This window comes from Schistocerca cancellata, chromosome 11 (assembly GCF_023864275.1).
Source record: "Schistocerca cancellata isolate TAMUIC-IGC-003103 chromosome 11, iqSchCanc2.1, whole genome shotgun sequence".
NCBI classification, from domain to species: Eukaryota; Metazoa; Arthropoda; class Insecta; order Orthoptera; family Acrididae; genus Schistocerca; species Schistocerca cancellata.
This window is the reverse complement of record NC_064636.1, coordinates 19403861-19427017: the sequence shown is the minus strand read 5'-3', so window position 1 is coordinate 19427017 and position 23157 is coordinate 19403861. Positions and strand designations below refer to the sequence as shown.

Genomic DNA, 23157 nt, shown 5'->3' with positions numbered 1-23157 from the left:
TGACAGCTGAGCTGTTTGTAGGTAATATCTAACAGTACACTTTCAATGTATGCTGTTCAATATCTCCTCTATATGGGAAGCAGAATTTGTAGAATTTCAGATGCTGTTTCTCCATCCTAGATTTTACATGGTTTAATATCAAATACAACAGAGATTTCTATTTTTATTTTGTTACTTTGCTCTTATGTTGTAATACATTGTTTAAAATTGTTTACACACCCTCTTACTCCTGCAACTTACATGTTCACATGTATCATCAAATTATGTTATAATTTGTAATTCAGAATATTAGCAAATTAATACATTTTGTACTCTAATACACTACAACTTCAATATACTTAACTAGAATTCCGTACTTCAATCAGTGAAAACAGAACCCATTATAGAAACACTTTGTTGTCTATCTGTCAAGAAGCCTTTTCCTCAGAAACAGATTGACATATCATGTTGAAATTTATGTCACATACTAAGGTTTAAGGTCGCTTCGCAACGTAAAAAAAAAAAAAGGGGGGGGGGGCCTTCTATGTGAAGGGGGCTTCTATGTGAATGCAACCACACGATATGGCCATTTATGCCATATATTTTGATGCTCTCATACTGACTCATCGAAACCTACACAGCACTTACCATTGACACAAAAAATTTGATATTTGGCAAGAAGCAAGGTTTCACAGTATAACTAAAGTAAAAAATCCAAAAACTGTTGATCTGTAATTTTATTGCATAAAAATTTCTTTTTGCCATTAAAACTCACATTGCACTGTTCATACGCCGAAAGCATAACAGAAGAATATTACTGCACGCAGACATACAGTGTAAGTTCTAGTCAGTCATGATTTAGTAAATAAATAATTCTTTTTAATAAATCTGTTTTCTCTTATATATGAGCTGAAGTCACCTGCTCACTTCCTTTTGTATGTCTGAGGAATACTGTACAGATTTTGATAGTGTCTTGGAATTCCCAGGACTGGTATCCTGCCAGTATCAATATCAATAACAGGCGAAAATCATCAAGATTCTCTATTTCCAGGATGAATGAACCATCTACACACATAATTAATTTGTACAGAAGCCCACAGAGTGCGAGTCCTATCTGCACTTGCCGCCCCCCCCCCCCTCCCCTCCAAAATAATGATTGGAGCCCCCCCTCCCGAATGCAACAGAAGCAAATACTCTCATGTGATTTGGTGTAACCCGAGCAACATACATAATGCATCTGCCAGGAAAGCCTGAAGATCATACACTTAAAATGATAAAATATGCTAATAATAATGGGAATTACTTCTAGATCACTGTATACTTCTGCTCTTACATTACTCAGATGATGTTTTTGTCAATACTTCAAATAAAGTATGTAACTTCACATGAAGCACAATCAGCTGTCTATACACAAGAAAACTTAGAGCCAATTTACTGTCAGCCATTATCATTAACTGGAAGTTACATCCCAGAGTCCATACCTGACAAATTATAGAAGTGGCTGCTCTTATAACCTAGTTTCGAATATTTTGGGATTTTCAATTCTCGCCCGATATCTACTGGCGACCTGCAACTTTTGCATCAGAATATAAAGCTCCCCAGCAAAATTCGGAATAAACAAACTCTCTGAGCATTATTTGCACAACTAACAGTACACGAAATTATGACCATTTACAGCCCCTGCTTGAAAAACTCTACATTGTGAGCGCAAATTTTCAATCCACCACCTCTGTCAGGCAAATTACACCAGTTCCAGCATACCAAGGGTTCCACAGAGAGACTGCACCCCGCAGCATTCCGCACGAGATTGAGCCCCGCGTGGAAGTCGACATCGGCCGCGACGCGATCGCGTGCCGCACGGCTCCGTGCGAGCCGACCCGCGAGTGGCACGTCGTCCGGAGAAGGCGATCGCGGCGGCGACGGTGCGGGCGGCCTCTCCATGCTGCGCCCCATCGCCAGTTGTGTCGAGATGTCCAGCCGTGACAGGTAGAAAGAGGTCGGTGCTTTCCGAACGGTGGGTAGCGCCAGCACGGGAGTGTCGATCTTTCCCGTATTTGCACCTATACGAAGTATACAAAGTACGTGAAGATTACAGAATAATTTGTTTCAAAAGCCACACTGCAGTCGGCACGTGCTCGGTTGTACTCAAACATTTGAAATAAAAAATGAGGAATACATGGAGGAGAAATCAATCTGGGAACACAGAAAGAAAAAGAACAATGACATTAGATGTTTGAAGAATGCACCAAATTGCCAGATATATATACAGTGTTTAAAAAATTGTGCCATATTCTTGCACGTATTTGTCAAACAAAGAAAAAACTAGAATGAAATTTTCACTCTACAGCGGAGTGTGCACTGATATAAAACTTCCTGGCAGATTAAAACTGTGTTCGAGTTTGAGTCTCGGTCCGGCACACAGTTTTAATCTGCCAGGAAGTTTCACAGAAAAAACTGCTATAACCGGCTGCCCAGACAGTCCCGCAATTCCAAAGTTACTCACAGAAGAAAGAGGGTCAGCTAAAAGTGGATGGATCCAATCGGGGGGGGTCGACTACAAAACAATGAAGTTAGAACACACTCACAGAAAAAGGCATAAAAGGACAGACCAAATCTAAAAACTGGAAAAAAAGAATTATCTTTCCACGGGGGCAGGGTCGTGGGGTCCAAGACAGAAAATGTGAGGAGAGGCCCCAATAACAACCACCCTGCCTCTGTTCCAGAAGTAAAGCAAAACCCTATATCTGGAAATAACCACTTTCACATAAGAAACTGAGTACCAGTTCAACTATCCGTGAATTGACTGCTAATATTAAAATTAAGGGACTACACTTAGCACAAAGGGGACATCCTACCAACACGTGGGATATCGTCAGTCTGGCTCCACAACCAGATTGTGGCAGGACGACACAACGGGTGAGCCTGGTACGATTAATGCACAGGTGGCATAAAGCAGTGGACTCCTTCTGAGAGGGGTGAACGGAAGAGCACCAATGTGCAGCAGTCTCCTCAACTGTGTGGAGTTTATTATCGAGAGCAGTAGCACGCCACGTGTCATTCCACTTTTGGCCCGAGACAGATTTGACGTAGATCTGCATATCCGCAGCTGGAGTCACTAATGGGACTGGAATGTGAGTATCAGCTTATCTAGCCGAACAGTCAGCCCACCGATTCCCTGGGATACCCAAACGACTCGGGACTCGGCAAAAGACATCTGAGCCGGCGGCAAGGCCAAGGAAGGAGAGAAGGTCACGGACAGCGGAGACCGAAGGATGACAAGAGTAGCAGGCTGCTCGATGAGCCGGTACGTGTTAAAATGCTGTGGACGGAGGCCCGAGTAACTAAATTGAGGGCCCTGGTAATGGCTAGCAACTCTGCTGTGAACACACTACGTGATTCTGGCAATAAATGGTGCTCCGAGCCAGCAGGAGATGAAAAAGTGTATCCCACTTTATCTATCGTCTTAGAACCATCAGTGTAGAAGCTCTGCAAGGATGGAATGTACAAGATGCCGTAAGACCATAGGGATGACAGAGACCTTAGGACTCTGCAATAGGTTGGTCCTAATCTGTGCTCTAGGCACCAGCCAAGGTGGGGGTTAGAGGAAATACATGGGGTGCATTTCAGTGAATGGAGACGGAGATCCCGAGAGAGGGAAGTGAGACGCATTCCAACCAGCAATCCCACCCGTTGGAAGTGATCCGGAAGGAGACATCCCTTACTTGCTACGAGAACAGGGTACACAGGATCGTCTGGAAATCTGCGAATGGTGATTGTGTAAGAAAGCATTAATTGGCTTCGTCATTATTTGTACAGGGAGAATCCCCACTTCTGTGAGGAGACAGTCAATAGGATTAGTGTGAAAAGCACCACTAGCCAGATGCACCCCACAATGGTGAACAGGATCAAGTATTTTCACAGCAGAAGGAGCCACTGAGCCATAAACATGACTTCCATAATATAGTCTGGACAAGATCAGAGCACTGTAAAGATGGAGAAGAGTGGCACGGTCTGCACCCCAGGATGTATGGGCCAGGAGGTGGAGATGATGATGTTCGGTTTGTGGGGCATTCAATTGCACGGTTATCAGCACCCGTGCAAATTCCCAATCTTTGCCCAGTCCAGTCTCGCCACTTACACGAATGACGAGGACAACACAAACATCCAGTCATCTCGAGGCAGGTGAAACTTCCCGACTTCACCTGGAATCGAACCCGGGACCCCGTGCCCGGGAAGCGAGAACGCGACCTTGAGACCACAATCTGTGGACAGGAGGTGGAGGACATTAAGCTTCTGCACGCATGTAGTCTTCAGGCAGGCTCACAAAATGGGACTGTCCTGTAACATCTATGAGTTGCTCCCCTAAATTGAGTTCTGGATCAGGGTGCACTACAAATTGATGACAGAAATGCAAAACCACTGTTTTGGAGGGAGAAAATTGGAAACCACGGGAAACAGCCCACGCAGAGTTCCACCAGATGGCCCCTCGGAGTTGGCACTCGCCTGGTGCTACTCAGTGGGAGCTGCGCCAGATGCAAAAATAGTCGACATATGACGTCGGGGTAACCTGATGGCCAACAGAGATTACAAGCCCAGTGATGGCTATGAGGAAGAGTGTGACAATACAGAACCCTGTGGTATACCGTTCTCCTGAATCTGAGGGGTCCCGAGTGAAGTCGAACTGGAACCCAGAAGACCCGGTGGGATAAAAACCGCAAATAAAAATCAGAAGGGGGCCGCAGAAGCCCCAGTCACGAAGGGTAACTAAAACGCAAGGTGTGTCGCGAGATGTTCTGCAAGGACCAATGGATCAGTAGACAGCACTGGAGGATAAGCCCCTGGACAGTCGACTGTCACTGGCGGCCCAGAAGGCTACAGAGCTCGGATCAAACCTGTGACGAAGAGCAATACGTCCCGAGGGACAAAACATAGCACTCCCAGCATTCCTTTTTACTCCGCTCAATAAGGTAACGAGCCTTAGCACGGAGACTCTTAAAAGCGAGGTGGTCGTTTAAATTGTTGCAGCACCCATCGGCGGTCCCGGACAGCGACATCCTCGGTCCACCACAGTATCGGTCGACGACGAGGGGGCCCTACGGATACGGAGATAGCAGTGCCGGTAGCACGAAGAATAGTGGCAGAAATACTCCGCGTGAGCACATCGATGCAGTTCGAGAGACAGGAGTCGAGGAGCTGCACAGAAGACGTATATAAAGGCCAACTGACCCTGCAGAATGCCCAAATTGTGGGCCAGTCTGCCTGGTGGCAGTTGGGGAATGACAGAACCACTGGAAAGTGGTCACTGTCACAAGGATCATCACGGTGTGACCAATGTAAGCAAGCCAGGGGAGCAGGGGAGGAGATTGTGAGATCGAGAGCAGTGAAGGTTCCACGAGCGGCATTGAAGTGGGTAGGGGATCAGTCAGTGAGGGGACACAAATCAAAGTCTGTAGTAAGCTGGTCACATAGAAGACCCCCTACCCAACAAAGTGGCACTCCCACACAGGGAGTGGTGTGCACTGAAGTCCCCAAGGAGGAGGTACCGAGGCAGGAGTTGTCTCAGGAAGCCTCATCCTTTGACTCGGGCTGCTGCTTCTCCCTCAGAGGGAGGCAGGAGAAGAAGGAACGGGAGCACCGACGGTGAGGAAATGAAAGGGGGGCAGGATGGGGGTAAAGGGGGAGGGGTGAGCAGGGAAAGGTGTAACTGGGGCATAGGCAGAGGAGAGATTTACAGGGTGAAATCGGTCAAATTTCTTCGGGGCTTCAAAGTAGCCGAGACAGTCGAAGGTCTTTATTTCCCGAATTCTTTTTTCCATCACATTCGTCGGACAGTCCGGTGAGTGGGGAGAATGGAGACCGGAGCAGTTTACACAGTCAGTCGAAGGAGTGCGAGGGCTCCCCACGAGAAGAGGGCGGCCCCAGTCACTATAGGTGAGAGTGGCACCGTGTCCAGAGGACACGTGGCTGAAATTGAGGCGACGGAAGCAGTGCGTGGGAGGTGGAATGTAAAGCTTCACATTGCATCTGTACACGAATAATGGACAGGGTATCCTCCTCGAATGCCACGATGAAAGTGCCGGGGTCTATACGACGGTCCTCAGGGTCTTTCCGGACACGGCGGATGAAATGGACGCCACATCGTTCCAGATTAGCCGTAAGTTCATCGTCGAACTTGAGGAAACGGTCCGTAAGGAAAATTACTGAATGACTTGTGAGGAACAATAACTATGGGGTCGTCTCTTATACGGTCGCAGGCACAGAGGGGGGCCTGGCTGACTGGCAGAAGTTGTCTTTACGAGGAGACAGCCAGATGTCGTCTTGCTTACTGACTCAACTTCACCAAACTTGTCCTCAGCACGTTCCACAAAAAAAAGAGGTTTGGTAGCGGCAAGTCTCCCTGTCGGTCCTGGTACGGACCGGGAACCGTGGAAATGGTCTCGCACGAGCCGGCTCGTCTCACCCTCCTCCCAGGGTGTATCCGCGGAGGGTACGGCTGGAAAGGTAGAAACAGGAACTGAGACAGAACTGTGTTAAGGAAGAGACACGACTCCAACAGAGCAGCCAAAGAGGTAAACACATTTCACGTACCAAACGTCCGCTGTGATACCACCCACTCCTTGTGGGTGCCACCCAACCACAGTGATGGCCACACGGCAGGACGGTTGTCGCAGGGAGTTCCGATGCCCGAAACGATGGACAACCCATGCTAGGCTTGCACAAGCCATTCACAGCACAGGTGACAGCAGTGTGATACCTGTGGTATCAGGGGGCTCAGCCAGATGGGTACATAAAAGCCCCACCGTGTAGACCGGCTACCGAGCTGGTGACCTAGCGAGGAGGCCAAAAGGCTTTGATGGGGAAGGAAGGGAGGGAGGGGGAATGCGAGGGGGACACTGGGGGGGGGGGGGGGGGTGGGGGGGTGTTCTTCCCCATCTGGCTAGCACTACAGATTTCAAATTTACAGATGGAGACCAAATGCCTGAGGAGGACCAAAAAAAAAAGCCAGAAAGGAGGAGGAAAAGCAACCAACCAAAACCATAAGACAAACCAGGCCGACATAAAGAAGATCACCAAGAGAAGGAACCGAAGCGGAAAGGAAGAACAGGGAAGGGGAAGGGAAAGCAGCCCAGGAAAGAATAAAGACTGCAGTAGCTGAGGGACCAATGCACGCCACTCACGCGCTCGCCAAAGAGCTGTTGACCCCCTGGGGGGACAAATTTTGAGATCTCAGGGGTAAGAAAAGAAGTACGTTGACAAAAAATGTAAGGACTTCTGTATTTCTAGACATATGAACAAAGATCTTAAATACTAACATCAACATCTTTTGCAATGAACTGTTTTTAGATGGAGACAGCAAGTCAAATGTTACATATGTTTCATTAAGACTAAGACCACAGGTCTTCTTTTTTTTTTTTTCTTCAATAAAACAAAACATATTTTGTGACAAAAATACACGTTACATTGGAATCGCAAGACAGATTTAAAATACCTTTACTGATTTCAGAAAGAACCTCAGAAAAAACTAGGCCTCTTGAAAGAAATGTAAAATTCAAGTAAGAGCTGCGTAAACCAACACTACAGGTGAGGGCCAATAAAATGTTGTTTGTACAACGTTTGTTATTGTCGGTTATTGCCCTCTGAGTTATGTCTATTATTTTACAGGTATTGTGTGGTTTTTCTTTCACAAACTATGTGAGTACAAACTGTACAAACTGCCAGTGACTGCCACTATTATCTTCCTCTTATCAACTGTACTTTCTAATATACAAACTACTTACAAAGTGCCAAAATGTACTAGAATAAATAAAATGTCTATAAAATGCCGCACTGTACAATGTTCTTCCAGTGAGACAGTCGCAATTCCTGAAATCCATTCCCCACAGCCTGTGGCCAGCCAAGGAGCACCACAGTCCCAAGTCTGTGGATAAACCATGAAAATCTGCCGCATACCACTACACACACACACACACACACACACACACACACACACACACACACACACACACACACCTGACATCCAGGCAGATCAGTGAGACCAGATCCAACGGGCAGGGCCTGCACATTAGTGGGAAATGATGGGCTTCAGATCCATTAGACACACTCTCGAAAATGGCCAGTGGTTTTGGCCCTTCATGGAAGTCCACTGGCACGACCAGCTATTTACATGTCACAGACACCTTGTTGATGAAATGAAACCGCAGTGATCAACTTGTGCAACAGATAACTTGCACGAATACTCTGAAAATCAATACTTCCCTGATATTCCCCAATATCCAGAACTTGTGGCAACCCTGCATAATTTCTCTGATTTGGGTCATCCTGTTCTACAATAGGCATCTGCCCATTCACACTGCAGGAGATGCCCTATACGATTACCCCGCATTGTTGACATCCTTCAGCATTCCTTCTCAACCACGACCCAAGCTGCCCTCAGATTTTGTCACATGTACGGAATTAGCAGTGTCAGAAATAAAGGAAAAGTTCAATTAAGGTTGAAAGGATACCAATGATATGATTCACTCACAACACTGCTACTCCCAGTGAAAGTGAAGAAGAATTACACAACCTTTTGACTGGAATGTACTGTCTGATGAGCAAATAATATGGGTCGAGAATAAACTGAAGAAAGACAAAATTGTGATCCTGACAAAGTAAAGGAAGCCTGCTACTGTGAAAGCAAAATAACACACTAAAGTCGAAGCAAAGAGGACATAAAAAGCAGAAGAGAAGGGGCAAACACGCCAATCCTGACCAAAAGAAGTCTCGTAGTACCAAACATTGGCCTTCATTTGAGGAAAAATTTTTTAGAATGTACATTTGGATCACAGCATTTTATGGTAGTGAATTGCGGACTGTGGGAAGAATGGAAAAGAGGAGAATAGAGCCTTTTGAGATGTGATACTACAGCAGGACACTGAAAATTAGGTGGACTGATAAGACAATAAATAAAGAGTTTCTTTGCTGAAAGGGTCAAGATAACAGGATGTGTTACGACATCAGGGAGTAACTTCCATGGAACTAGTGGGAGCTGTAGAAAGGAAAGACAGAGATTGGAATACATCCATCAAATAACTGAGAATTTTGGGTACAAGTGATAGCGATGAAGAGGTTGGCACAGGAGATGAATTTGTGATGGGTCACATCAAGCCAGTCAGATGACTGATCAGGGGGGAAGGGAGGGGGGAGGGAGGAGGAGCGTGGGGGCGAGGGGGAGGGGATGTGTACAGGGGTGGAGGGGGGGATACTCCTGCAACATGTGCACACTGTGCTTCGGTGTGCAATACACTAATGCATGTCTCTACAGATAAAACAGAAAGAAATTAAGGCTAGGTGAAAAAGTAGGTCACACTACTTGACCTCCGTGACCGTCACTAAAAGTTTGTGTTAGGTGCTGTCATACAAAGTACAGAAAATGAGTTGGTGTCCCTTCGAGTACAAACCACACCCGTCAGTTTTCTGCAACTGAGCAGCTGTAACAGATACCGGTATGTGCTAATGGCGGCACCGCGAACTGGCTCCTCACGTCATCCGACACCTCTGGTCTGAAGATGGTCTTACAGACAAACCAGTTGCCAGAATTACAAATAAATACATTATTGCAATTTGGACTGTTTTTTATTAAAATTCTCACTCAGTGGTGCCGCCAGAATACATGACTCCACCCTCGACCCCAGATAAGGAGCCAACATCAAAATGAAAATTATTTTTGTTTTTTGTATTGTGACTTTGAGCAGCACAGTTAAGTTCAAACTGACTTTTACTATCAGCAACAAAAACAAAATGTGTTAATGAGTAAATGTATTGAAAAGAGAAAGTAGGAAAGTTTACATTCTTAACGAGGATTTGTGGTGCGTACCGTTATCTACTTTACGCGATACCCTTACTAATCATTTCTGCCGAATATTTTTTAAATGTCAGTTTTAAAATACTGCAGCAAATAAGCAGAAAATAATAAAATAAACTGAATTTGTGCATTAAATTTAACAAATAGTGGAGAAAGCATGTACCTTTGCGTTCCTTTCGTCAGCTTAAGGAACTAGAATGCAAAATTTGATACAGCAGCACTTACCGCATGGAAAAACAGTCAAGGTAACTGATGGAAATTGAAAAACTGTAACAGAAATTCGGCTACATCGCGCAACAGAGATTCTGTCATTCTCACCCGAGTTTGCAGACTCCGGACACCCTTCGCCACAGGCAGAGCCCACATCCACAGCGGATTCCCGGCGTTCGTCGGCAGCCGTCTTCACACACTTGACGTCTCTGTCAGCAGCCGAGCATTCCAGCTTGCCGTCCAGGTGGTGCAGCAGGTTGTAGCGGATGTTGTCCGACACTCTGCTGAAGAACGCCAGTTCCACCTCGACAGCTCGTGCCGAAGACTGTTCCGTCATCGACCTGCGTACCATTGTAGAAAAGAAGTGCATAAAGGGTAAGATGTAAATAAAATAAGTTCTTCACATTATTTTCATTGTATTCATTTAGATAGTCTTACTGTATTTTCTAATGTTCAAAAACATTGTAGGCTGTTGCATTTATAGTACCACATCGAATTGTTACTTTGAGATTTATTTTTCTTAACTAGACCATTTTCAATACGATAACAATCAGAACATATACAAGTGTATAAAGCACTGCACATATGTTTCCAAAATCAGTCTGACTGTTAATGTCCTAATGACCCTCCCTGGCTTCATACGGGTAGTACTAAGTACCCATTGCCGGACAGCTTCTCTGGCATAATGGTGATAAATTGTGAGTATACACACAAATCTTCCTCATGAATAAGCCTATCTATTGGTGGAAACCGTATCACAATCCCTACAGTAATTCCTGAGATTACCCTTAACACACAAACAGAAAATGGCAGTGAGAGACTTTAATTTATACAATATATAGATATTTATATAAGGAAATTTGACTTTTATGTGGGAATAAATTCCTGTTTTCACAGGACACAAATTTGCCTTAAATACAATTCCACATAGGTCATCAAATTACGTTTTGTTAATGTTGGATACCACATCTGTATTTGAAAGCTGCCTCGTACAGCAAAATAAAAGCTGAACTAAGACCTCCAAGTGGTTACAATAAATTGAAGTTTAAGATTTGCAAAATGGTTTAGACAAAGTATAAAGGCAAGAATAAAGCCTCTAAATATGTTCATTTTGAAGCTTTAGCCTCTAAATATGTTCATTTTGAAGCTTTACAGGTCCATTTCCAATGCAAACAATTCATTTGTAGTTGAAACCATTAGCGTACAAACCCTATGTCAGAGCTATATTCTGTTGATATTTGTGAAAAAGAGTACAGCTGCCCTTGCAGTATGTAAATGATGATCCAATTACATAAATGAAAGAATTTAGGAACCTGAAAGTGATGATATCCAATGCTAAATACACACACCCAGTACGTGAGCATATGAATGACACTTATAATCAAAGTATCCTGTTGACTATCAGAGTGGCAAGAAATTACAAATTGTTTAACTGATGTGCACAAACTATACATCAGAGATACGTACATAACGATCAATAGTGTTCACGGATATCACGTGTCGTTCACGTGCTCGTGCACTGTGTCTCTCTTACCATTTTCATCATCTTATATTCCTTCACACATTTACTCAGATCATCATCCATCTGTTTTCCACAGCAGATGTACTCTTCTTTCACATCTCTCAATAGCACATTTTCTGTTACTTGGCAAATAAATTGTTTGTACGGGAAATGGACCTATAATGTGCAAAAATAAATATATCTAACAGCTGCATTTTATTTTGTATTTTATAATTTGGTAATAGTACAGTGGTGCAGAAGACTATAAGAATATGCGATGAAAAGAGTTCAAAGTTATCCAATTTCTGTCCTCGCTCATACCTTCCACTGCCGTACCTGGTGGTAGTGGTGAAGACGGAGACGGGAAGCTTCTTGATCTTCTTCTGCTTCTGGCAGGAGGCGCCCGGTGCCGACGACGAGGAACCTGCCGTCTGGTAGTCGGAGTCCCCGGCACTCGAGGACACGGCCTGGACACAAGTGAGAACTGTGCCAAAAACTATTATTGGGCACAACTGGGCTACAAAACTACACATTCCTTTCACCGATGTGGGTATCGATAAGAATTTTGTGGGTAAACCGTCACTCCACATCTAATATTACTGCTATATAAATGTTCATTTAGGGCACAAATAATTCTGAAACTAATTTTTAGGGACAAAAGTACTTTAGACTTTCACCCACTTACTAGGGTCGTTCAAAACATAATGACCCACATTCGCATCCCCCCACCCCCAAAATTCTTTTTTGGTGAAAGCTGTTGTCCTGCACCCGTTGCCACATTCTCACTGCATAAATTACACTCACACTCTCACTCTCTGCAAAGCGTGTTCCATGATGTAAGGAATCTAACTGGTCAAAACAGATGGTAAGTCCACAAGGCACCAGGTCGTATTACAGGGTGGGTGAGGCAGCGACGTCTGACTCGGCTCGGTAATGTGTTCCCCAGTCCTCGATCTCTCGTGCGAGTGTTCACCGTTGTGTAGAAGAGAGATTTCTTTCCTTCGGATTCCTGTGAGACTGAACACGTCAGAAATTGGTCACGAGTTTCTTCAGAATCTTCATGTATGTCTCTGAATCGATGGCTGACCCCTTTGGCAACACTCCCACAACAATGATGCCATCACTATCACATAAAGTGTGTCATCACAACCTTTTGCCAGCAGAGGGAGCTGTCTCGAATTTCTTCTTTTATGGGGATTTAGGATGTTGCCACTCCAGTGATGGTCCTTTTGTTTCCAAGTTAAAGAAGCACATCCAGGTTTCGTACCTGTAACGATTTGTGACAGAATGGTCTCTCCGTTGGTCTCCAACTGATACAACAGTTAAGATGAAATGGCTTTTCTTTCTTGTGATCCCATCCACACCTTTAAATATTCAGTCACTGCGCGGATTTCCAATGCTCCCTCATAGTTGTAGAGTCAACTGTAGAGTTGTGATGCACCGGTTTGCTCAAATAAGGGCAACTACAAGATTCAGCACATTGGGGGCAGTAGCTGTGACAAGGACGTCCCGGACACGGCCAATGGCGAAACTCGGCTTCTGCACTTCCTGATGCTGTAACTCCCTTTACTTGTCACCCGACAGTACTCACGTCAACTATGTTATTACCGTACACTGCACACACGAACATTACAGACATTCACCAGAGTGTCTTTTTCCACAACCGAGAATTCAGTTACAGCCCCGTAATGCCGTCGCTAATTTTGAGCATTACTCTCCGAGCAGCAGCTCCATTGCAACCGTATGTGGGGCAAGTGGGCAGGTGCCGATACGTAATTAGTCACACGAGCCCATTCGTAAACCACGCAGCAGCCGGACCGAGCCATGTTACCCCGGTGGCACTGCAGAATGGCAATGCAACTTCAAACCGGGCTGCAGAGTATTTCCACACTGTCAGGACACGACAGTGCGGATCTGCACGTACCTGGAAGCAATGTACTGACACGACAAGTGTCAATTAATCAATACAAATATCCTATAAGTCTAGCACACTTATGCACAGTCTGAAAGCACCTCCTGCAATATCGGATCGACGCAAGTCTACACCTCGCAAGGGGGCACCCGGAGGCCGGCGCCAGTCCGCGAAGCTGTCTCGACCGGACCAGTTCACAATTCTAAGTCCCCATCCGTGGCCTAGAATGAGACGACAGATGAGGCGACCCCAGGCTCCACAGCAGCCACCAAATGCCAGCCTCGGAGGGAAGCAGTTTGAGACTGGGCGGTACTGCTGCCAGCCATTTCGACCAGGGAGAGATTCTAATCCATTAGTGGTAGACCCGAGAGAATTTGACAGACGTTAATATCACTGGCACTGCTCACTCTGGCCACACAGACCTAACTCGGGCAAGTGCTGCCTAGTGGGCAACAGTGCCAGAAAAGTAGGACACGGACGTCAAACGGCCAGCCCGCTGACTCGAACTTCCGATGTCGACGGCACCACTGACAGATGTACACCTGCAGGGGGTGTATCCGGTGGCATTGCAGCATTTCGAAATAGTAGCTCAAGACTAAATAAATGACGATATATTTTGCAGCTGAGTTTCCCTAGCCACCTCTGGCTGCCACCACCACTGCCTCCACAACCCGCAAGTCCACCTACCTTTACACCGTAGTGGCTCCACTCACCCTGGGTCACCACAGCACATTGCTCGTAATGACTATTTCGCATAGATGTCATTTTGAAGGTTCGCTAAAGCTCTGCAATCTGTTATAATGTTTTGAAACTTCACACACATACAGAAGAATCATCAAATTTGAAGCACCAAAAAGGACGGAAGGACGGACAGACGGACACACACACACACACACACACACACACACACACACACACACACACACAGTTTCTCTCCTGTGGGTCATCAGGGGCACATTTTCTCTGGCGTTTTGACAGATACTTGCAATTTTGTTTTTTAAAGTGTAGCTGGAGTCAGCCAGCCAAATACTGTTCATCAACACTTTCATGTGACCCCCAGAGCTGACAAGGTGTCAAATCATTTTCCATTACAAGCAAAATGATTTTTAAAGTGGAATTTTACGTGACCATGAAAAATGTGTTTCATTAATTTGTATTAACAGCAACATAAAATATTGCGAAAAACCAACAGTACTGCCCAGGCCCACGCCGACTCACTACTGACTGGGAACAGACAAATTCTAGCACACAAAATGCTCTCTCCCCTCAGTTCGCCACCATTTTTAGCAACTAAGGTCAGTGGCACACCACTGTCGGCATTTGTCTCCACTACTTTGCCAGCAGGTATCATTTGTTACACAATGTTTAGCCATTTACATACAACAATTTTTAAAAATGTTTAATGGACTCCGTAATAACTCTGTACAAGACCATACCTTGTACTCAACATGTAAATACTTACTTACTTACTTACTTACTTACACTGGCCACACAAACTGCAGCCGGTTGTTGGCCTCACTCAGTCCAGCCTTCCACCCTTTCCTGTCATCTGCATCTTCATCTCCCAGACCCAGTATCAGTACGTCTCCCATGACATTATCCTTCTATCTCATTCTCGGCCATCCCAGTGGTCTCTCTCCTTCAGCTCCTCCATCCATTCCAGCCTTTATTACCGTATTCTCCCCTCTCCTCCTCACACGTAAGTCCCATCTCTTAATTTTCACACTCGCTATGACGTCAGACAATGTGTATACCTGTCTGAGTGGTTTTCCTTATCCTCCACTGTTCATTTTCTTTCACTGGTCCATATATTTTTCTCAGTACTTTATTTTCAAAAGTGATAAGTTTTTTCTCTGTTTTCTCTGTTTTCTTTGTCATGGTCCATGTCTCACTTGCATAGCACACTATTTATTGGCTTGTGAAGGTCTCACATATTCTTATTTTTGGCTACCTAGATAGTAACTTCAATCTTATGATGATGTGCATAGCTCCTAGACATCTTCACCCAGCTTGAATTCTTGTTACTATCTCTTGTTCTATAAGGTTTTGCTGGCCGATGTTACTCGACATGTAAAGGTGTAGTATATTCCCAGCAAATGAAATCAAATGGAGAAGACGTGAGCTTCCATATGTAGGACAAGAAAAGTTCAACATGTGTGCACATTTAGTTCTATTTTGTGATTTGATCTGTTTTGGTTCCCCTCGTTGCAATTTGATACCAGCTTCTCTCAACTTTGAGAACATCGATCATCGAAATTCTCCTCACTGCCACCCAAGTTGCTCCAGAGCGTGATGAAGGCTGCCTGGCACTTTATTGCAAATAGCAGAGTAACCGTGTAGATGTAGATTTAGATTTAGATAAAGGCACCACAGATGATCCTGATCTCACGGAACAGTCAAATCTGGAATTGATCTCCAAATCTCTGTCACACAAAAGCCTCCCAGCAGCCTGGATTACAGTAATAGTTAACAACTCGCAAGTCAGACCGAGGCATGACAAGTTAAACATTGAAATATATCTTTAAATCTCTAGAATTAAAAATAAGAGGTATGGTCAATGTCTTTGTTCTTAATATAGAAGCTCCCATCTATACATTTATGATACCACCTCTTCTGACAGGTTCTTTCATGTAATATATCTCTATGATGCCCAAGGGGGGAGGGGGGAGGGGAGGGGGGAAGGGGAGGGGGGGAGGGTGAAATGAGCTAACTGCTAATAAAACTAAATATTTATTTGAAATAAAAATATTCTGAGGCAAGAAAAGACTTCCTTTTTTTCAAGAAATTTAATGCAGCTGCATACCCACACAGTCAAAAAAATGAAGAACAGTTAGCAAAAAATGAGAACTTGCGAAGTTTCATATCAAGTTCTATGACAATACAGCGACAAAAACTGTTTTATGTTCTTCGCTTTTTGATATCTCAAAACTTTCACAGTTACCAACATCCTTGGCCAAGTGTACTTTCTCCCTACCTGCAGATGCTGAAAGCCAAAATGTACACCACAGTAAACCAAAGATTAACTGACAAACATCTCAACATCTGTTCAGTCTACTTCACAAAGAAAACACTTCACATTATTGGTTTTGACCTATTATGGGCATCATCTAATGTAATGTTACGTTGTAATCACAGAGTGAGTCACCAAATACATAAACAGAACTTTTCACAAAATACACCAAGCAAATTAGCATGCACTAAAGTGAAAGGAGTTTGAGAGACAGGCTGAGGACATTAAGGGTACAGCTACGGCATCTTTTAAATGAGTTACACCAACTGTAATCTCGAATCCCACAATTTGTTAACATCGGAAGTCGATAGTGATCAGTCTGTGATTTTACAAGTTCTCACATTAAGCTGTGTCAGTGCGTCGTGCACAAATGATGCTAGACCATACCGTATCAGAAGTGGTGGGTTGAGGTGGTAACACAATGTCCATCAACTAGAAGAATGACCAGGAGATACCGACAACTTAGAACATTCACAAACGATACCAAGTAGTAACTGGAAAACACGGAAAAATACACTTTTTACATCGCTCAATTTGCTAATTATTTATTTTTGAGACCTGGGTTTCAGGATGATGTGCATAATGGTACTGTTTATATCTCTACAATTATGCACAACAACATCTTTATTATTTATGTTAGTGATAGGCAATACGTTAATAATCGAAAAGAGAGCCACAAAAATAAATAACTCGTGAATCGAGAAGGGAAAAAAGTGAGCCTTCCACATAATCGTCGGTTGCACAGTATCAATTGGGGAACAAACAAAACTTATCACCAAAAGTACTTGCTGCTGCTTCCAAGTCTCGTACGTTCTGTCATTTAACTCTGGCAGTTGTTTACAAGAGCTCAGATCGAGCACATCTGCACACTATATGTGCTTTTGTGAAACCAACTGATCATCTGAGTTATACCAAATCGGAAGTGTTGACCATTTTAAAACAAATTTTAAATATTTATACTATACATGAACGCTGATGTCAGTTGCCAGCATATAGAAGATGTGGAGGTTCAACGCATACCGTACCAAAAAAGAACGAGTCGCTATTCCACAGATACCAAATAATGTCGATACAAGCAGAATGGCGAGGCAGATAATATTTCGTTAAGAGCAATGAGCAACACCAATTCCCATAGTACTCGGCCAAAATATAAGTGCAAGAAGCCAGGGACATTCAGCTGCACAGCTCAAATTTTATGTATGAGCTAATTAGACTGGGAATTATTGGAAATTTACCAACAACTTCAAAAAAAGACATGCAAACCATTTTGTTCAGTGGACATATTAAATTTTATGACACACAGACTGCTAGGAGACTACTGTAAGAAAGAAAGTAAAATGAAATAAATTCAGACTATTGTACAAAAGAAACTGGCATACAAAAGTAAAACAGGGAAATCGGAACTGAAAACATATTACATCGACAACAAAATGCAGCTCGGTGCCTGTCTCGCAAGGCCCCTGAAGCGTGCCCAAACAAAACTAAGTGCTCAGCAGCAAAATTCCACCTCAACTGCACATCCTTTACTGTACCACAGCAGATTTCAAATCTACGAGTCTGCTCGGTATCTTAAGGTAGTACACAAGTGAAAAATAGATGAAATAGGGTCAAAACGATATCCAACTATCTAGAACCAATACATTCATATTTGGTTTATAATGAAACACTGTTTACATAAAATAAGTTGATTATGGGAAATACAGTGAAACAACCTCACATACAAAAAATTACAGACAGACTACTGCTCACGTTGGCAAATGTCGCGATGCGTTTCACAATGAACGCACGGTGCGAAATTAAGCCCAAAGATCTATTAAACAGTCGTAAAATCTATATATTTCAGTATTAAAAACGTTGTTATCCATTGGGAAAGGTAAAAATCAATCAGAAAATATTCATATGCCTGCAAGGCAATAATTCTTCCCAATGTAGAGTGGATGCATAAAGATACTGTTTACTAGAACTGCTTGTAATTTTTCACAATGCAGATGCTTTCAATGTATTCTCTATAGCTGAAAGGCTTCTAATATTGCATATTTCTTGAGTTATGTTACTGCATGATTTTTTAAATGAAGCATGCCGATGTTACTTTTATATACTGGATATTGTAACGATCTTATTTCTGTAACACTTTGCTCGTGTCCTTTCTTGTCATCATCGTCGTCGTCACTACCACCGCCACCACCACCCATTAATCCTCTCCGGTTGCCCAAGTGTGGTGTGAGAGAAGTTTCCACATTTTGCACTTCTTCTCCACTGAATTTGTGGCATTCCCTCTCCCTTCCAGACCAGCTGCACTCAAGTGAACCACAGTTTCATTGCCTCACCTCCAGTCTCTTGCCTTCTTGTTCCTTTTTGAGACATTTTCTCATTGTTCTTTGTCTGTCCATCCTGTCTGCTTGTAGAAACTGTTCTTGTTTCATATAGTGGTTGTTTACTTGTCTCTTGATACATCTTTTCATTCCTCCACCTCTCTCTCTCTCTCCCCCTCTCTAATGGTCACCCATCTGAGTGTTAGCCCAGCCCGACAGCACTTAACTTCAGGGATCTGACGGGAACTGGTTACCAATGCGGCAAGGCCATTGGCACAAATATAACTACAATGACAAAAATAAACTGTAAACAAGAACAAAATATTGCACAAAACTTGATAAGTACGCCTTACATAATACAAAAATGGAAACAAAGGAATTGCTGCATTCCTGTGTTTCCATATTTGTATTGAGTAAGGTATATTTGTTCGAGTTTCGAAGTATGTGTACTGTTGTTCTCATTTACATTTTATTTTTGTCATTGCAGTTGTATTTATGACTCGTGTTCCAATTATAATGTATGGCTACCAGATGATGGTAGTACAATAAAAGAACCCAAAGCTGTACCACATTACGAAGTTTGCAAAACATATTGCCACTGTTCACAACTGCCTAAAGAAAGTAATCGGCAATAACTTGAGGAAAAATATTCTAGTAAACACGGGTCTGCAAACGAGCCATTCCCAAGATAAGAGTGAATATGCGCTGCTGAGCCACCGTGGCCATCACTGAATTCAGTACAAAATATTGCTGTAGTAGAAATGTACTTGAAATATAGACCATTCCATCCAGTCATTCACAATGATGCAGTTGAAGCACTGGAGCAACAAATTGTATTGTCCAGATTTCAAAAGCAAAGTGTACATTATTCACACTGATACAATTGAGGAACCAGAGCAGCAAACTGTATAGTCTTGTCTGGGTTTACGAGGTGACCCAGCAAGCATATGAAGGAATTTGCATCTCACTATAGACAAATGTAGAGTATTGCAACGAAACTGAAGATGACAAATGGAACACTCGGCTGTGAGCATATAGTAATTTGCAAAGGCCTCCTTAAGTCAGGCCTCGACAGAGTCAAGCCCAGCTACACGGGAACTCGATCAAAAGGTTTACATCTCAACTAAATTTGTACTAAGGTAACGATTCGACAACAAGACGGTGGCAGTCTTTAAACACGTGCAATTATCATGCTAATGGCTCTTTTGTAGATCCGTATTTGTTGGAACATTTTTCTCTAATATTGGATTCTTCTGCAGTTTCAGTTTTTTCTGTTAATTACGATTACAAAGTGCACAGTTGTCAGTAAAATAAATTGCACTATAATGGATTTCCTCGTTTCATCGGGAGATTCTGCAGTGAAAGTGAGCTCTTCAGACACTCCACAGAAGCCTCGTCATTCGGAAATCGGTTGCGGTACAACTAGAGAGGTGCAGTCGAGGCAGACTTTTACATCAGCAGCGGCAACCGACCCACGGCGGTGTGGGAAATGCGAACGAGTGCTCGGCAACCGGAAGCAGTGCGACAAGCAGACAGAGGCTCCGAGCTGTCGACAACAGCCGTGCAGCAGTCACCGTGGCAACGGGGCTCTGGCTGCGGCTCGTGGCCGAGCTGCCGCCGGCGGACGACAGGCGCGCCGTCGCCGCGCCGCCGCCCCCCGGAGAGCTCGACTGCGGCGGCGCCGCGCCCTCCCCGCCGGGCCGCGGCAGCTCCGCGCCCGGGTGCGCCACCCGCACGTGGCGCGTCAGGTTCGGCGCGGTGGAGAACGTCTTGGCACAGGCGGCGCACGTGTTGGCGGGCACCGCCGGCGGGATCCTCGGGACCTGTACGCAACATTCTCTTACACCACCGTACCCGGCGGTGACACCTTCGAGCGGGCCGGGCCGGGTCGGCACCTCCCTGTAACGCTACAGCAATATTCGCCTCGAGGAGTTTCTCTCTGTGCAACTCACTACACGTGTCTGTGCTTGCTCGGGAAACAAATAGGTATCGGGGAGTCCTCTTTGAGCAAAACCCAGTTCATTTTTCTCTGTACATATTTTGGTGACGTTACAGCACTGTCTGCAGGCTTTCGTTTATTCTACCGTAAAACGTAAGTAAATGTAGGTAAAACGTAGATTGGTAGTTGATACTGCAGTCATCAGATTCAGAAAACTGTCTCAACAAAAGCATACACAATATCAGCACAGTCTGCTGTCACTGTTACAGATCAACGGCAAGCGATAAGGACTGTTTACATTACTCCACATATTGAGAATTGAAAAATTAGGCCTAAATGAAAACTACTAGCATTTTCTCCCTTTATTATGCATCTTTACTATTATTTGATTGCTAGTACTTCTGCCAAACAGCTACATTAATTAATCTGATTGGGTTAGTGTTAAAAAAACTAACATAAGTACATCTATTTTGACGCGTTACGCAAAATGTCAATTTGAAAGTGGCTTCGTAGTAAAAATCACAGTAATGAAAGCAAAATAAGGGATTTTTTCCATCGCACATCAACTAGTGTAACAATGTTGTAGTTCAGGTGTGTTAACTATATTTTATGGTGTGCATTGATCTGTTGAGTCCATTTTATGCACAACATTCTGCTTATTGACCCAGCTGCGTTCTCCCAAAGCCAGAAGCTGTGTCATGTGTATTTGCTGCCGGGACTCTCACCAAACTGAGAAGTAATGTCATAGTCGCACCATTATTTACTCCCGTGTTGTCCTCCCTGGGACCGCAATGCCCCATTTTTCAGGGCCCACACTGATACTCTGCCGAATGCACATTCTCTCGACATTTTCCAGTTCGGGTTGATGTGACTGCTGGCGAAATCTTAATAATCTGAGTGCCAGACCCTGAGCCTCTTTTAAATTGTAGTCTCTGCCCTGAGAAAACGAGTAATCACATCTTAACTATAGGTTTTTCATGTCTGTTCTAAATTTTTGCAAATCTCTAAAAATGTGCCTCCCACACATAAAATGAAACTTCTAATTCATCTTTAATTCGAATATTTTTGAAATAACATACAGTAATTATTGCTTTAATTGAAAAGGAGGTACATTCTTAGCACAAACATGAGAAACATAAGTAAACATAATTAACATAGCAATATTTAGTTTGACAGAAGCAGCAACAGATGAACAGCAGTAATTACACGAAGACTTCAGCAAATAAAGTTCCACATCATCACACACTAAGACCATTGCCCAAGAGTGGCACATTGCCACAATAGAGTGCACATTCCACAACACAGTTCTACTGTGGTACGGGTAATGTGCGACTGAAACGGTGCGGTGATTCGAAATGTACTCCGATGTACGCGAGACGGTGCAACTGTTACGGGCAAAATATTTGAACTGTGCACGAGATTCACTGTGAAATTCTGGTGGTATCTGAACTAAATGCAATGTTGCATCCAACAGTAGTGAAATAGCGTCAACAATTTGACCGAGGAACACAGATGTGGGGTGATGCTGACTGCGAAATCCAGATCTCCTAACATTCAGTCTCCATACTTTCAGCAATCTGCAATAATGTCTGGGCACATATAGATTCTCGAACGACGAGGACATTCACACGGCAGTTCTCGAACGGCTGCAAGACTGAGGAGCAGGTTTCTATCGTCGAGGAACTGAACGTTTAGTACAACATTCAGTCCACTGTTCACAAAGACTTGGTTCCTAAGCTGAAAAATAACATCACATATCTGTGTCAGTCTGAGGTGCAGTGCAGCATTTGATAAAAGTTACTTGACCTGCCGTAATAAAGTGCAATTTTCTGTTTGACGCTCATTCTTCAGGTCACTGTTTTGAAATCTTCCTTTCCTCACAGATTCTGCAGACTAGCTCCAAAATTTCAACGTATTTCTATACTATCACATCTTAAATGCTTCAATTCTGTCCTTCTCCCATATACTCTCAGTCCTCAATTTACTTCTGAAGAATTACAGGAATGGTGCGTAAAAGTATGGCAATTTTAAAAAAGGTCCCTGTATACTGTACAAGACAATCAGCAATGTGAACAGTAAAATGTGATGTTAAGGTTTCTGAGTGGGAGTGCAAGCCAGTAAGACTTCCGGCTCTTGCCTGGGACAGTAGTAGTGGTTCGAAACAGCATCTAATGATCCAGACATACGGCTTTCCTAAGTTGCTCAAACTGAATGCCAGGACGGCCCCTTTGGAAAGGACACAGGTGATTTTATTTCCCATACTTCCTCAACGTGGGCTCGTGTCCCACTTTCAGTTATTGGCCTTGTCGTCAATGCGACAAACTACCGTTATCAAATCCTTTCCTTTTCCTTCTTCAAAAAGGTGGCCATAATCCCCATCTACATACATTTTCATACAACATTAGTTACGTTCAACAGAGAAGTTAAGACAAATTCCAGAATAATGATAT

The 23157-nt window shown here is 43.8% G+C and overlaps 1 protein-coding gene across 1 annotated transcript in view; it reads right to left on the bottom strand.

Annotated features, from left to right (window-relative positions):
• Positions 1-23157, bottom strand: part of LOC126108838 (uncharacterized) — a 238034-nt gene that overhangs the window by 51899 nt on the left and 162978 nt on the right. The window contains exons 14-16 of the mRNA XM_049914201.1: positions 11856-12001; positions 10142-10374; positions 1741-2039 (exon numbers count right to left, since the gene is read on the bottom strand). Of these exons, the coding sequence (XP_049770158.1) occupies positions 1741-2039; positions 10142-10374; positions 11856-12001 (678 nt within the window). The remainder of the gene's footprint in view (positions 1-1740; positions 2040-10141; positions 10375-11855; positions 12002-23157) is intronic.